Consider the following 14,083-nt stretch of genomic DNA (forward strand, 5'->3'; position numbering starts at 1 on the left):
CTCGGATTGAACCATTAAGTTAATTTAGTACAGCAAACAACTTCCGGTTTGCGTATTTCCATCGAGAAAAATAAAATAAACCACAAAACAAAAGAAAAAAAGCTATCCAAAATTATTCTTTTTGATTACTTTTAAAGATAAATATGTAAACATTCTAACCAAAAAATGGCAATACTCCTCTAATGCGCGTCTAGATGTCATTACATTGGAAATTCGTGCTTTTATGTTGAAGGTCCAAAAATTATTCCGGTTTGGACTCCTCGTCGCTTAACTGAAATGTTCTCCCACCATCACACCCATCGAGCTCCGAGTAATAAACACGCACACTTTTTTTACGATACAAACGGATGCGGACCTTTGCAAACACAAGTTATATTTCTCATTACCTTTGCACTCGAATAGGGTTCTGATTTTACTGTAAGACTGTGCTGCTTTTCTGAATTAAGTAGATCTGGATGTCAGAAAATGCTGAACAGCCAATGGATGCTCTTCACTGATGGATTATGTAATGGGAGTGTTTCATAGATCGATAAAACATCAGAAGTTATTTTACAGAGACTAAAAGATGGTTTACAGAAGAAAAATGTGTGTACTTTAGTTAAGAAATCAGAATATTTATTTTTAAATAGGACAAAAAGTTGATCAAAATGTGACTGTTATGGAAAAATTTATGTTTATTAATTCTTGATCATGGACTCAATCAACTGAATGTAAATGTATTGCTCTGTGCCTCTCTGCATGCTCACACTCACACAAAACACACACACACACACACACACACACACACACACACACACACACACACACACACACACACATTCTTGACTTCCCACACACAGACACAATCTTTCTCCACTCCCATCTCTCTATAAATAAACTCTGTGACTGGATGTTTGGTGCATTTTGCCTCATGCATCTTGCCACAGTTATAACTGTTTGACTTGTGTTCATTGTCTCCTTTTTCTCTCCGACTATAGGAAATGGGTTATTGATAAAATCCATGACATTATTTGGTCCTTCGAAAGCTGGGGTCTCATCACCTCGTGGCGCCAAGAACCGACGCCGGAGGACTGACGACAACCTAAATCTATTCCAGCGCTGAGTTTTGCTGGTGGGGTCGGTGGGATCTTGACGTCGCTAGGAGGAATGCGGATCCACGCACTCAAGCCCTGAGTGGAGAGATTTGGTGAGACAAGTTTGTTGTTTGTTTTGTGGTACCGAGAGAAATCCTACATGACCAGAGGTTAAATTGGTTTTTGAGCGTTTTGGCCGGAAATATAAACGTAGCTCTGATTTGGTTTGGTTTTTACACAACTCTGGTATGATAAGATATAAGTGAATAGACCAGTGTGGTAAATAAGAGGTTAAATTGGTTTTTGAGCGTTTTGGACGGAAATATAAACGCAGCCCTGATTTTGTCAAGTTTCTAGTTATCTGTGTTGTAGTTTGTTGTCTTAGATGTTGTCTGCTTTAATTGTTGTTCAAATGGTTGAGCGAGTGTCTGGACTTGCTTGTTGTTGTAGAAAGAAGGATATTGCAACTCATTTACACACGTGTCAAGTTGGTGGTCAGACTTTTAAACTGGTTGGCTGATAAGCGAACCCTGCTGTGGGTAGATGCACAGTTGGAGGGTGGATTCGTAAGCCTGAATCTGACCTCATGCCGAAGAAGAGACGGTGTGTATCTATATGGGGGGAAAAAGAACTCACAAAACATCTTTTGAGTTAATATTGTACATTGGTGGAAATGTCAATCCGGGAAATGTGGAAAGGATCTGAAAATTGTCAGAGGATTGATGGAAAATGTGATTTTGATAACCGCTGACGTGTCACAAATGTATGTTTACGAGGAAGATCAGAGCAGTGGAGAGAAAAAAAGGGTTGAAGTTGTGAAACAGAGAGCGAGCACAGCCATGCTCAAACAAAAGAAAATAAATAACCCAAACAATGGTTGCTGTGCTCTGAGCTAATAAGGTCGTATCAATTGAGGCCTGAAGGTTATAACTAGAAAATAAAAATGGAAAATGTAATTTGAAGAGGTTCTCAAAATTGTAATTTACCTATTTGTTTTTGCTATTAAGTACAGCTGTTGAGTACTTTATTGCATTTGAGACGCTCCGTGTGGACTTCAGTAAGTCCACCTTATCATGGTGGAGGAGCTATGTTGTCTGGGGCACTTTGTGCCCCTGGTAAGGTCTGCCATGACAAATGGGTCTTAGGTGAAGGGTGAGACAAAGAACGGTTCAGAAGATCTTTCATGGAAGTAAAAACAAAGTTGGAGTACCCGGCCCGCCTGATCTGAACTCGATTGGTGTTTCGTTATTGGACTTCTGTGCAAGCCGCAGTTTGGCCATAACGAACACCATGTTCGAACATAAGGATGCCCATCGGTACACTTGCTACCAGGGCAGGCTAGGTTGCAGGTCCATGATAGACTTTGTAGTTGTATCATCTGACCTGCGGCCGTATGTTTTGGACACCCGAGTGAAAAGAGGAGCGGAGCTGTCAACTGATCACCACATGGTGGTGAGTTGGATCAGATGGCAGGGGAAGATGCCGCATAGACCTGGCAGACCCAAACGCATAGTGAGGGTCTGCTGGGAACGCTTGGCAGAAGAACCTGTCAAGACGGTCTTCAACTCCCACCTCCGGCAGAGCTTTGACCGCGTCCCAAGAGCAGTAGGAGACATCAACACCGAGTGGGCCTTGTTCCACTCTGCGATTGTTGAGGCGGCTGTTGCTAGCTGCGGTCGCAAGGTGGCCATGGAGAAAGACTATCGATCGGCGCCAAAGAGGTTCTGGCAAACTGTCCGACGCCTCAGGAGAGGGAGGCAGCAACTTGCTCAAACTGTTTACAGTGGGGATGGGGAGCTGCTGAAGTCAACTGGGGCTATAGTTGGGCGGTGGAAGGAATACTTTGAGGAACTCCTCAATCCCACCTACGCACATTCCGAGGAGGAGCCAGAGCCGGGAGACCTGGGGATGGACCGTCCAATCTCTGGTGCAGAAGTTGCTGAGGTAGTCAAACAACTACACAGCGGCGGAGCCCCGGGGGTGGATGAAATTCGTCCTGGGTATCTCAAGGCTATGGATGTGGTAGGGCTGTCATGGTTGACGTGTTTCTGCAACATTGCGTGGTCATCGGGGGCAGTTCCTGTGGAGTGGAAGACCGGGGTGGTGGTCCCCATCTTTAAGAAGGGTAACTGGAGGGTGTGTTCCAACTTTAGGGGGATCACACTCCTCAGCCTCCCTGGAAAGGTCTACTCCAAGGTACTGGAGAGGAGGGTCTGATCGATAGTTGAATCTCAGATTGAGGAGGAGCAATGTGGTTTTTGTCCTGGCCATGGAACTGTGGACCAGCTCTATACCCTTGCAAGGGTGATGGAGGGGGCATGGGAGTTTGCCCAACCAATCCACATGTGTTTTGTGGATTTGGAGAAGGCTTATGACCGTGTCCCCAGGGGCACCCTGTGGGGGACGCCCCAGGAGTATGGGGTGGGTGGCTTTCTTTTAAGGGCCAGTCAATCCCTTTGCCAGAGGAGTGTGAGTTTGGTCCGCATAGCCGGTAGTAAGTCGGACCTGTTCCCGGTGAGGGTTGGACTCTGCCAGGGCTGCCCTTTGTCACCGGCTCTGTTCATAACCTTTATGGACAGAATTTCTAGGTGCAGCCGTGGTGTGGAATGTGTCGAGTTTTATGGCAGGAGAATCTCATCTCTGCTTTTTGCGGATGATGTGGTCCTCCTAGCTTCATCCAGCTCTGACCTTCAGCTCTTGCTGGGTAGGTTCACGGCCAAGTGTGAAGCGGCTGGGATGAGGATCAGCACCTCCAAATCTGAGACCATGGTTCTTGAATCGGAAAGGGTGGCTTGCCAACTCTGGGTCGGGAGAGAGGTCCTACCTCAAGTGGAGGAGTTTAAGTATCACATGGTCTTGTTCACGAGTGAGGGTAGGAGGGATCGGGAGATCGACAGGCGGATTGGTTCAGCATCTGCAGTGATGCGGACGCTGAGCTGATCTGTCGTGGTGAAGAGGGAGCTGAGCCAGAAAGCCAGGCTCTCAATTTACAGGTCGATCTACATCCCAATCCTCAACTATGGTCATGAGCTTTGGGTAATGACTGAAAAAACGAGATCGCGGATACAAGCGGCCGAAATGAGTTTCCTCCGTAGGGTGGCCGGGCTCAGCCTTAGAGATAGGGTGAGGAGCTCGGACATTTGGGAGGGACTCAGAGTAGAACCGCTGCTCCTTCGGATCAAAAGGAGTCAGTTGAGGTGGTTTGGGCATCTGGTTAGGATGCCTCCCGGACGCCTCACTGGGGAGGTGTTTCGGGCATGTCCTGCTGGCAGGAGGCCCCCGGTTGACCCAGGACACGTTGGAGAGGTTACATCTCCAATCTGGTCCGGGAAGGCCTTGGGGTCCTGCCGGAGGAACTGGTGGAGGTGGCTGGGGAGAGGAAGGTCTGGAGCTCCCTAGTTGGGATGCTGCTCCCACGACCCGGACCCGGATAAGCGGAGGAAGACGACAACGACGACGACTACGATGTGACTGAGTGGGATAAGGCCGATTCTCAGTGCCATGCCGAACCTCACTGTCTCCTTATCATAACCCAAACAGAAGGAGACCGCTGGAGGCTACGCTGACCTATTCACACACACAGAGTGGGGCCTGACCCTTTTACGAGCCAGGTGGTTACTTGATTCCTCTTGATGATCTGCCAACTATATGACGCTTTTGCGTCTGCTGAATTAACAATAATACCTTGACCATAAGAGTAAACCAAAATAATATTTAAGCAGAATGTACAAGTTGCCCCTGATAGGAGATCATATGAACTGTCATGGAATGTCACAGATAGGAGTGACGGTTAAATGTTTTGTTCTTAAACCTAAATTACCTTATCCTTAGGAAATTAGGGATTAATGTATGACGTCCTGAACTTTCAAAAGTACTGATTATGTCGTTTCTACATTATTGTATCTCGAACCTTGATCTGGTTCGCTTGCCTTGAGCAGATTCCTAGATATTATCCATTAGAGACTATCCAATATCTTTATAAACATTATCCATTTGAGATTTCTAGATACAATGGTTTATCTAGTTTGCTGTTGTCATATGACATTGTACTTCTTAAAGGTCAGACTCCTACAAGAACCATGTGTTTAGTCCATTTATAACTTTGGAACTTTCTTAGCAAATGAGTCTTATAAACAGATTTCCCCATTAATAGTTAAAGTTACCTAGACTTGCTTTTGTGTCCATGATTTCGGTAACGTCTACTTTATGATGAGTTACTTTTTATGAAGTTGTTAAATTAACTGAATAGTTAAAGAATCTAGTTCTTTGAAGTTATGAAAAGTTCTCTACCTTGTGTTATCTCTCCATTTCTAAACTAGATTAACTGTGTATGTAATTAATATTGAACTCCTTCCTAGTAGGTTAGTGAATACTTTCTGTTGTTTTTACTAAATCTTTATTTTGCCCCTACTTTTGAGCAGATCAGCTCCCACTTTCTTATCACCTTCTTAATTCAACAAAGAGAGAGCAGCTCTCACCCTTGACTCATCATCATTGTTTTTATTATTTGCTGGACGAGCACTATAAGCTGACATGGCCCTTAGATTTGATCAGTGGCATGATGACCTAACACTATTCTTTGATGGTCACATTATGTTATGATTAACCTATTTCATGTACATCTAGTAGTTTTTTAATTAATTCTTGCTGTTTTCTAAATATAAATACTTTAGTTGTTATCCCTCTGCTTGATCTTTAAAATAAATTATAGCTCTTCCTCAGAGCGTTTTACACAGTGTACGTTTTTACAAATTACAAATTTCAACTTACTTATAACATCTTTTCCTTTCCTGAAAAAATATAATCTTTTCAAACAAATTTAGGGTTGTGTGTCTATAAGAACACCGTCAGTTGTTTAATTTTTGATCGTTCACTGTCTCTATGTGACAAATGAGTTTTATTTTCCTTAGGAAAATCTGTTGTTCAATTTAACGTACTGAGTTTTATTTTACTTAGATAATTCTGTTGTCCTATTTCACTTATGGAGCTTTAGTTTAGCAGTATTTATCTCCTGGTGACAAATTATACACATTATTTGAGTAGCATTATTGAGTGCCATTGCACATTGTTGATGTACTCTGACGCAACCTTACCTTACTGAATCTATATGGAGTTGAAATATTATTTTTATAATTAGGACTGGTTTCATTGTTGGTTAATTCCAGTGTTAGAAGCAAAGAGATTAAATTAAGAAGTCATTAGAAGTGAAAGTTTCTGGCATAATGAAAGCAAACACATAGAGTCTATGATATTTTTATTTTTTACCCTTTTCCCAGATGGGTTGATTCTTTTTGATTTAATTGGATTACAGTTTTTGCTACAGCTCTTTTACTATAATTTCTCCTGTTACTCCTAGGCGATGTAAGTCACTTTTTGTGTTTAGTTTCTATTTTCTTTACACGGATTATAGTTTTTATTTTTGTTAGTTGTTGGTTTGTTTTAGTTTGTTTTGTTGTTTTATGCACACTGTGTTGCACAACTCTGCCCCTTGCTGACGTGAACTAGTAATTGCAAGTTCCTTGGGATGGTTGTTTTTTTCACATGTTATGTGAGGTCCAATTTTAACGTTGGGTTGGCGCAATGCTTGCCGGTATCGGACTCCTTTTGTTTGTGTTTTGTTTCTGGTGAGCCCTGAGTTGCCTCATGCCTCAAGAGGAGGGAAGGCTGATAAAAATTTCCTCACATTATTACACTGCCTGGATGGAATTACTATAGATATTGGACGATAAGGATTTTTGCTGAAAACAATTCAAAATCAACCGTGATCTCCCAGACTTTTCTTGTGCTTTTTCACCACAGGTCGTGAAACCAGGACATTGGGTTCTGATGAAGGTGCTGAAGCGAAACAGATGGGGCAGCCAGAGGTCCATTCGAAGTACTCCTCATTACTCCCACTGCTGTGAAAATTGCTGAGAGGCCATCTTGGATTCCTTTATCCCACTGCAAGCTTATCAACCAGCCAACTGCTTTAGCGCGGCAACGAAGTCCGGCTACAAAGGGGTGGGCCACCACTATGGTGCCATCTCTCAAACCGGTGAAGATAAGATCAAGATAAGATAAGATAAAGATCTGCTTCAAGTTTGCTGGGTTCACCACATTGTTGATGTTGGTGGTCGCACTCATGGCCCTGCACTTGGGCCGCCTCTCAGCACCTCATGGAACAACTGAGACAGCAGCATTTGAGGGGGTACTAGAACTGGAACTGAAATGACAGATTGGGGCTCCTCCCTGACCGCACACCTACATGACAACGTAACCTGCATCCACCTCGGCTGAAGACCCCTGGACGCAACTACAACAGGACACAGCGAAGAAGAGACGCTGGAAAAGGATCAACTACCTCAAGCACCTGCACCCAAATCTCCAGACTCCAGGACTTTTCGGGGACAAGATCAGCTCCCTGACAATTGAACAACTGCCTCGACACATCACAGAAGGACCCTGAAGTCTTCCTATTGAGAAGTTGAACTTTGCGCTTCATGTTCTGAACTGCGTTGTTACGCTCCGGACTTGGACTTCAAGATACTTATCAACGTAAGACTGAAACCATCCTGATCAACGGAAGAGGACTCTGACTTCCAAACCTACTCTCCAACCGGGACTCTCAGTCCACGGACAAGCCCTTTGATGAGGAACGCCTGGTTTACCTCAGCTCTACCATAGTTAGAGCTGCATAAATTAATATTACACCTTCATTTTTCCTCCTTCACTGAAAGATTTGTCTGCAACTTGGAGCTTTAAACTAAATTCACCTGATGCTTCAATATATTGTATTGATGTTTTTTGTGTATTATATGGTTTTACTAACCCTTCCCAATCTCCTTACAGGAACTGCCATAAGTCGTAGAATTGTGCATCACAATAAATTTATTTCAATATGTATGAAAGTTTTTTTCTTAAGGTTATAATTGTGTTGATTTAGCTGATTCTATTTTCTATCTCTGTGAACTGCTGTAAGATATTATTGTCAGTTGTGTTTACATTATCGTGTTTATTACCTTATTTGTTCTTATTATTTAGCTAATTTTTGTATTGAACTTTGTGTGGAATGATTCTTTGGACAAGTTAACAGGACTGAGATTACGATCCGCAATAGACAAATGATTGCAGCACCTCATGCTGTGTTTGCCTTATCGTGTTGATTCAGAACTTTTCATATCTGATCGGAGTGTTTATTACTTTACTTATTTTTCTTGTTTTGATGCTTATCATTTTTTGTCTTGAGTCGTGATTGATGTAGCTTCCATGGATGATGGTGACTAGTCATGTAAGTGGATAGAAATCCTTATTTTACTTATTTTTATTTTCCTTATTTGGTTTTGTTGCTTCCCTTTGTTTGGTTATCCTATTCGGATAAACAGAAGGGAATGTTATGGAAAAATTGATGTTTATTAATTCTTGATCATGGACTCAGGTAACTGAATGTAAATGTATTACTCTATGCATGCTCACTTATTCAGACACACACACACACACACACACACATTCTTGACTTCCCACACACAGACACAATCTCTTTCTCCACTCCCATCTCTCTATAAATAAACTCTGTGACCAGATGTTCGGTGCATTTTGCCACAGTTATAACTGTTTGACTTGTTGTTCATTGTCTCCTTTTTCTCTCCGACTATAGGAAATGGGTTATTGATAAACATATTGATAAAATCCATGAAAGTAACGTTTGAGATTTTTCTGAAAAGAGCTCTGACTTCTATTTCTCCTCTTCTTTCATTCTCTGGTACAAAGCAGGCCTCAGTGATAAAACTGTCAAGGTTTAACAAAACTTAATTTATTAAGCACAAGAAAAACTGTACAAAATACATGTTTTGATCTTCTTTGCATTTGCAACTTAAAAAAATATAAATCCAATCATCAGTTGTTCACACATTTCTTTTAGTTTTGAGTTTACAAAAACATCTGGCAGCAATATACAGCATGTAAACAAGTAAAATAGTACCTTAATACAAAATTAATACTGAAAACACTGCTGTGCCACATGTACAGTTCCAGCAATTAAGCAGCTCCTGAATAAGAAACAATTTATAAAATTACATGACATTTCAATTTTGCAATTCTTCCTTCATTTGTGAGAATGAGAATTACTTTAGTCCCAGGTGAAATGTTCCCTCCCTCATGCTCAAATATTACAACATATCAAATCAAAATGATCTTGGATCGAAATTCAATTAAATTGATCCCCATGCTTTGGGATTATAACAAATGTGTGTTGAAAACAATTTTAGACGGTTAAACCTCTATAAAGTCCATTACATTTTTTTTTAACAATTTCAAACTAAGCAAACATTGTTGAATGAAATAAAAAAAATCTGATGTGGGCTTTCAGAGTTGACACAAAAAGTAACTCACACTATTCTGAATCAATCCAAACATGGGAGCAACGGGGTGTATGGGGTGCCATTAGTAAACAGTCATACATTTGCAGCAATAATTTTGGGTTACTTAGCCTATCATAAGAAAAAAAGGGAGTTAATCTTTCAAAGTCATATTTTCACCATGTAATTCAAACATTTATAAACGTTAAAGATCCTAGCTAAACAATTAGTTGGCAAGCTAAATATTTAATTTAGAGTAATATAATTATTTTATAAACTGAAAATTTAGGTCAGACTGAAATATTTAATTAGTGCAACCATTTATTTTACTAGGTATATATTTTGGAGCTAAATATTTAGTTTACAAACTAAATATTTTGCTAAAAATATTTAGCTGAGATACAAATATTTATTTGGAAAAATAAATATTTAATTGAGAGCAGCTAAATATTTTTTTTGTAAACTAAATATTTAGCCCCCAATTACATATTTAGTAAGCAAATTAAATATTTATTTTACAAACTAAATATTTAGTTTAGACCTAAATATTTAGAGTATAAAATAAACATTTAACTCCAAATTAAATATTTAGCTTGCCAACTGAATATTTAGTTGTGAATTTTAACAATTGTACAATTATGAAGAACATGGTGAAAATCTGATTTTGAAAAATGCACTCCCATTTCCTTCTTTTATGATGCGCTAAATAACCCAGAATGCTGCTTTGACATTACAAATGTTACCCCATAACAGTGATCCCTCAAACATGTTCCATAGGACCCCTCCTTAGGAGCTAGCATCACAGCTTTAAGGTGTCACACGGCATTCATATCTAATGCAGATTGACGGTCATCTTGCGTGCTCTTCTCCTGAGTAGGCATCCAGGTCTGTAATCAGAACATTTCCATCGGATTCTGTTGCTTGAGAACTGGTTTGTCTGTAATATGCTCTTCCAAATGTGGAGAGTCCACGGAAACGGAGTGAGTTCTTCTTATAAACAAACCACATTGCCACTGCCAGCAGGGCAAAGATCAATACAGCCACCACGACAGCAGCAGCAGGAATGGCATCATGATGCAAATCTGAAATGAACAGGATCTTTTAAATAAGAGTGAAATTCACCAACTCAGTCACATGCAAAAGGAAATTGTCTTCAACAGGCTCCCTGTGTGAAGTATTCAATGTGAAGCAATGAGCGCACGACACAAGGAATCTGTCTATAGGTGTGAAATTCATTAGATTTTAGCAGCACTTTACCATTAAGTGGTTCCACTTTCACTTCAGTATTTACACCTGCAAAAAAACAAAACATCAAGGTTCAGTAGGAATAATCAAGTATCATCATGGGCTTTCAGGTCATCAGCTCCAAGCAAAGAGGAAAGTCAGTTCTGAAAATCCTTCTCAGTAAAATGTGACCTTGTTCAGAAAGGTTTCATAACAATCACAAGAAGAATTAAACTTTTTCATCTAAGTTTGATGTGAGGACATTTAGCATAATCTGCAAGAGAATATTTCCCTGTGCTGTAGAAGCTGCAAATATGAGGCATGAATAATAGCCATTAGATATTTTTTTCAGCAAAGCTGACACTGAGGGATCCACTTTTTCCACCTCCTTTAGCATCAGGTAAACAACGTTCTTTGCAGAAAGAAGCTAGAGCCACTGCACGACTTCTAGCAGCTGCAGCTAACAAACTGATAACAAAACTAATGCATGCAAGAAGGAGTCTGAGCAACCAGCAACAGTTGAGTTCACTTTAGTTTCCAAGCTTTAAGGACATAGTGGAAAAGGCATCTTTTGTATGCCAGTAAAAGCTGTTATTTCTCAAAAATACAAGAGTAAAGAGAAGATGTAGCAATTTCACATCTGAAAGCATTTTATTTATTTTCCCGAGTCGCATTCACTCTCCTTCCCCCTTTTCTCCTTCTCAAAGAATTTTCCATCAATTTTAAGGAAAGTTCCAAAGAAAATGCATAATGGGCCATTACTGTAATGAATATTTGGACAATTAAATTTGAGCTGTTTTCCTATATTTGAACCGCTGTTACACACCAACAAGTCCTAGAAACACGTGCAAACATTCTACTGACTAACAGAGACAGCTTTGCAGATTGAAATCAGACAGAGCAAAAAACAGACTGGTCTTGATGTGCAGCAGTTTGATACAGCAATATTCAAAACTATACTCAACTCAACACACTGAAACAGTTACAGGAAACTTGCCACTGTTAGCATAAATGGCAGTGTGCCTACAACAGTGGTAGTACAGTTAGCTGCTGACCCAAATACAAGTTTCAGTGATGTCATTACAAACCACAAAACAGAGCAGCGCACACACACACACACACACACACACACACACACACACACACACACACACACACACACATCTATTGAGGCTGTCCACGATAAACACCAAAGCAGATGCTTCACACGGCTGAATTAGCATGCATTAAATAACCCATCAAGATGGATTACATGACAGTCGGTGACATAGCCAGCAAAAAGCTCCAAATTCCAGTGTGGACCAGCAAAATGTCCACACATTACAGGTTAAAGTCAAAATTTGTCCACTTAAACATATAAAGACAAGCGCGCGCGCACACGCACACGCACACACACACGCACACGCACACGCACACGCACACGCACACACACACACACACACACACACACACACACACACACCAGGCCAAAAAGTTGCTCTCAACAAATTAGATGTGATCATGTGACCCTAAGCAGGCCCCAGTTCTGACTGCAGCTCCAGACTTTACCCACCTAAGGCGGCTTTGCAGATGAAACCGAGCCGCTCCATGCACGATGATAGGTGCCACACACCGTCAACCCCCTTGATAGTAACACAAGTATCTGCAGTCAGCAGCTTGGTGTCTGGGCCTTTGTCGGCCCAATTGGTGTAGTCCATTGGTGAACCATCGACCCAGTCCATCGAATCAGCTGGAACCAGAATAAACAGTTAAACTAAATGTGTCTATTGTTACCTGACTGATACACAACAGAGATGGAGTCTCACTGTCGATGTTGAAGTACAGCCCCAACCAGACAGAGTGGTGGAGGAACCCTGACAAGGACAGCTGCTCCAGAACAAAACGGCTCTCAGTCTCATTCTCAATAGTCAGGACATCTGAGGTTTTGACTAAAATGAAAAACAGCAGTTACTTATATATTATATGAATCTTTTTATCCTTTTTGATGAAAATCAGATAATATTTTCAATTAAACCCTATCTTATCATTTATGTATAAAGTGATAACTACACAGCTAGCCAATCTGCCATAAAATAATTATTAGATCCAATAAGAAAACAAAACTGATCCGCATATACTGTGAATAAACAAACAGAGAAATTTATCAACCATGGCTCCATGTTGGTGGGTTTAGTTTTGGAACAATTGGGTTAGCTGTCCTATCTCTTGTTTTTAAGCTAAACTGGGCCCAGATATGATAAGCCTATGAGCTAGGTGCAGGCTGCAGCTTCACAGCTGCTGTTCAAGGAGTATTTACATTAAATAACATTGATAGGCTATGTTCTAAGTGGTATTGTGCTTTTGGGGTCTCTTCGTATCATTTAATGTTGTAGTTGGCAATTTACACTTCAGTCTGATTTTCTAAAATCTCTATTTAGTGTCAGCGCCTTGATTTTGTGCATAAGCATCAAATCACAAGGTGAGAAAATAAATCAGAAGTAATAACTTGTGAATACCTTACCCTTATGTTTACAGTGCTCCCTCGCCTCTTCAAAAGTACGTTTTTCCACCACAGACTCAAAGTTGTAGCAGCCATTTTCAAAGGTCAGCCATGTGAAGGGACAAGGCGTCCCATTACAAATGTGCGGTTTACTGCCTGTTAGGAGACAGCAGCAGAAGACAAAATCTGGTGTTGATTTTCACACATTAGACCACGAGTAGAAGAAAAGATTTGGCATTCGAGTATTTGCTTTCCACTGAAATGGCACTGACTGGGTGGGGGAATGTGACACAGAGCTCCTGGTAGCGGAGTTTCACAGTCGGCTCTCCGCCAGCCTCCGTTCACGTCCATGTACACACACTCTCCTGTCACAAAATCATCATCGTCGTCAGCTGCATCCCAGTGTGTGTATACAGTGCCACTACCATCTGACCACTGATAATTGATGCCGCTCTGTAAAGATTCAGTCAGAAGAGAGTCAAGAGGCGACACTTTAACCACAAATTATCTTGTGAGTTGGGTTCAAAGTAAAATCAAGAACCTCAAGTATTATTTATATATTGGCAAAGGAATTTGATGGTCTCTGGCCTATTGGGTCTAAAAACATTTGAAAGAACAGAAATATTCACTTCCTGTGTTCATTTCTCTGCTGGATTAAGACATCCCATCAGGGCTGAGGAATAAATGGCTCTACATTTTAAATCTCTGGCAGTTTGCAGGGAAAGTGCATGTCTGCAAACAGAACATCTGCACACAGTGAAGAGGGGAAGTAAAAGCCCCTAAAATTCGCAAGAGACAACTGGAACTAAAGAAAATAAATAAATTATGTTATGTGGTTAGATTTCCATCTAGAGATTCTTCTGGGTTTTAATCAGACTACAAAATGTTTCTCATAAGCATTTAGTTCCAAAACAAAAAGCTAATTTTCTATTTTTTAAACAATATCAGAGCAGCTAAAACAGAATATAAAGCAG

The 14,083-nt window shown here is 40.7% G+C and overlaps 1 protein-coding gene across 2 annotated transcripts in view; it reads right to left on the bottom strand.

Moving 5' to 3' along the window:
• Positions 1–9,482: 9,482 nt before the first annotated feature.
• Positions 9,483–14,083, bottom strand: part of pla2r1 (phospholipase A2 receptor 1) — a 31,372-nt gene continuing 26,771 nt past the window's right edge. For both annotated transcript variants that reach the window (XM_070554842.1, XM_015953451.3), the window contains exons 25-30: positions 13,382–13,562; positions 13,131–13,265; positions 12,436–12,558; positions 12,183–12,359; positions 10,664–10,699; positions 9,483–10,488 (exon numbers count right to left, since the gene is read on the bottom strand). In XM_070554842.1, coding sequence (XP_070410943.1) covers positions 10,256–10,488; positions 10,664–10,699; positions 12,183–12,359; positions 12,436–12,558; positions 13,131–13,265; positions 13,382–13,562 — 885 coding nt within the window. In that variant the 3' untranslated portion in view covers positions 9,483–10,255. The remainder of the gene's footprint in view (positions 10,489–10,663; positions 10,700–12,182; positions 12,360–12,435; positions 12,559–13,130; positions 13,266–13,381; positions 13,563–14,083) is intronic.

The sequence above is a fragment of the Nothobranchius furzeri genome, chromosome 9 (assembly GCF_043380555.1).
Source record: "Nothobranchius furzeri strain GRZ-AD chromosome 9, NfurGRZ-RIMD1, whole genome shotgun sequence".
Classification (NCBI taxonomy): Eukaryota; Metazoa; Chordata; class Actinopteri; order Cyprinodontiformes; family Nothobranchiidae; genus Nothobranchius; species Nothobranchius furzeri.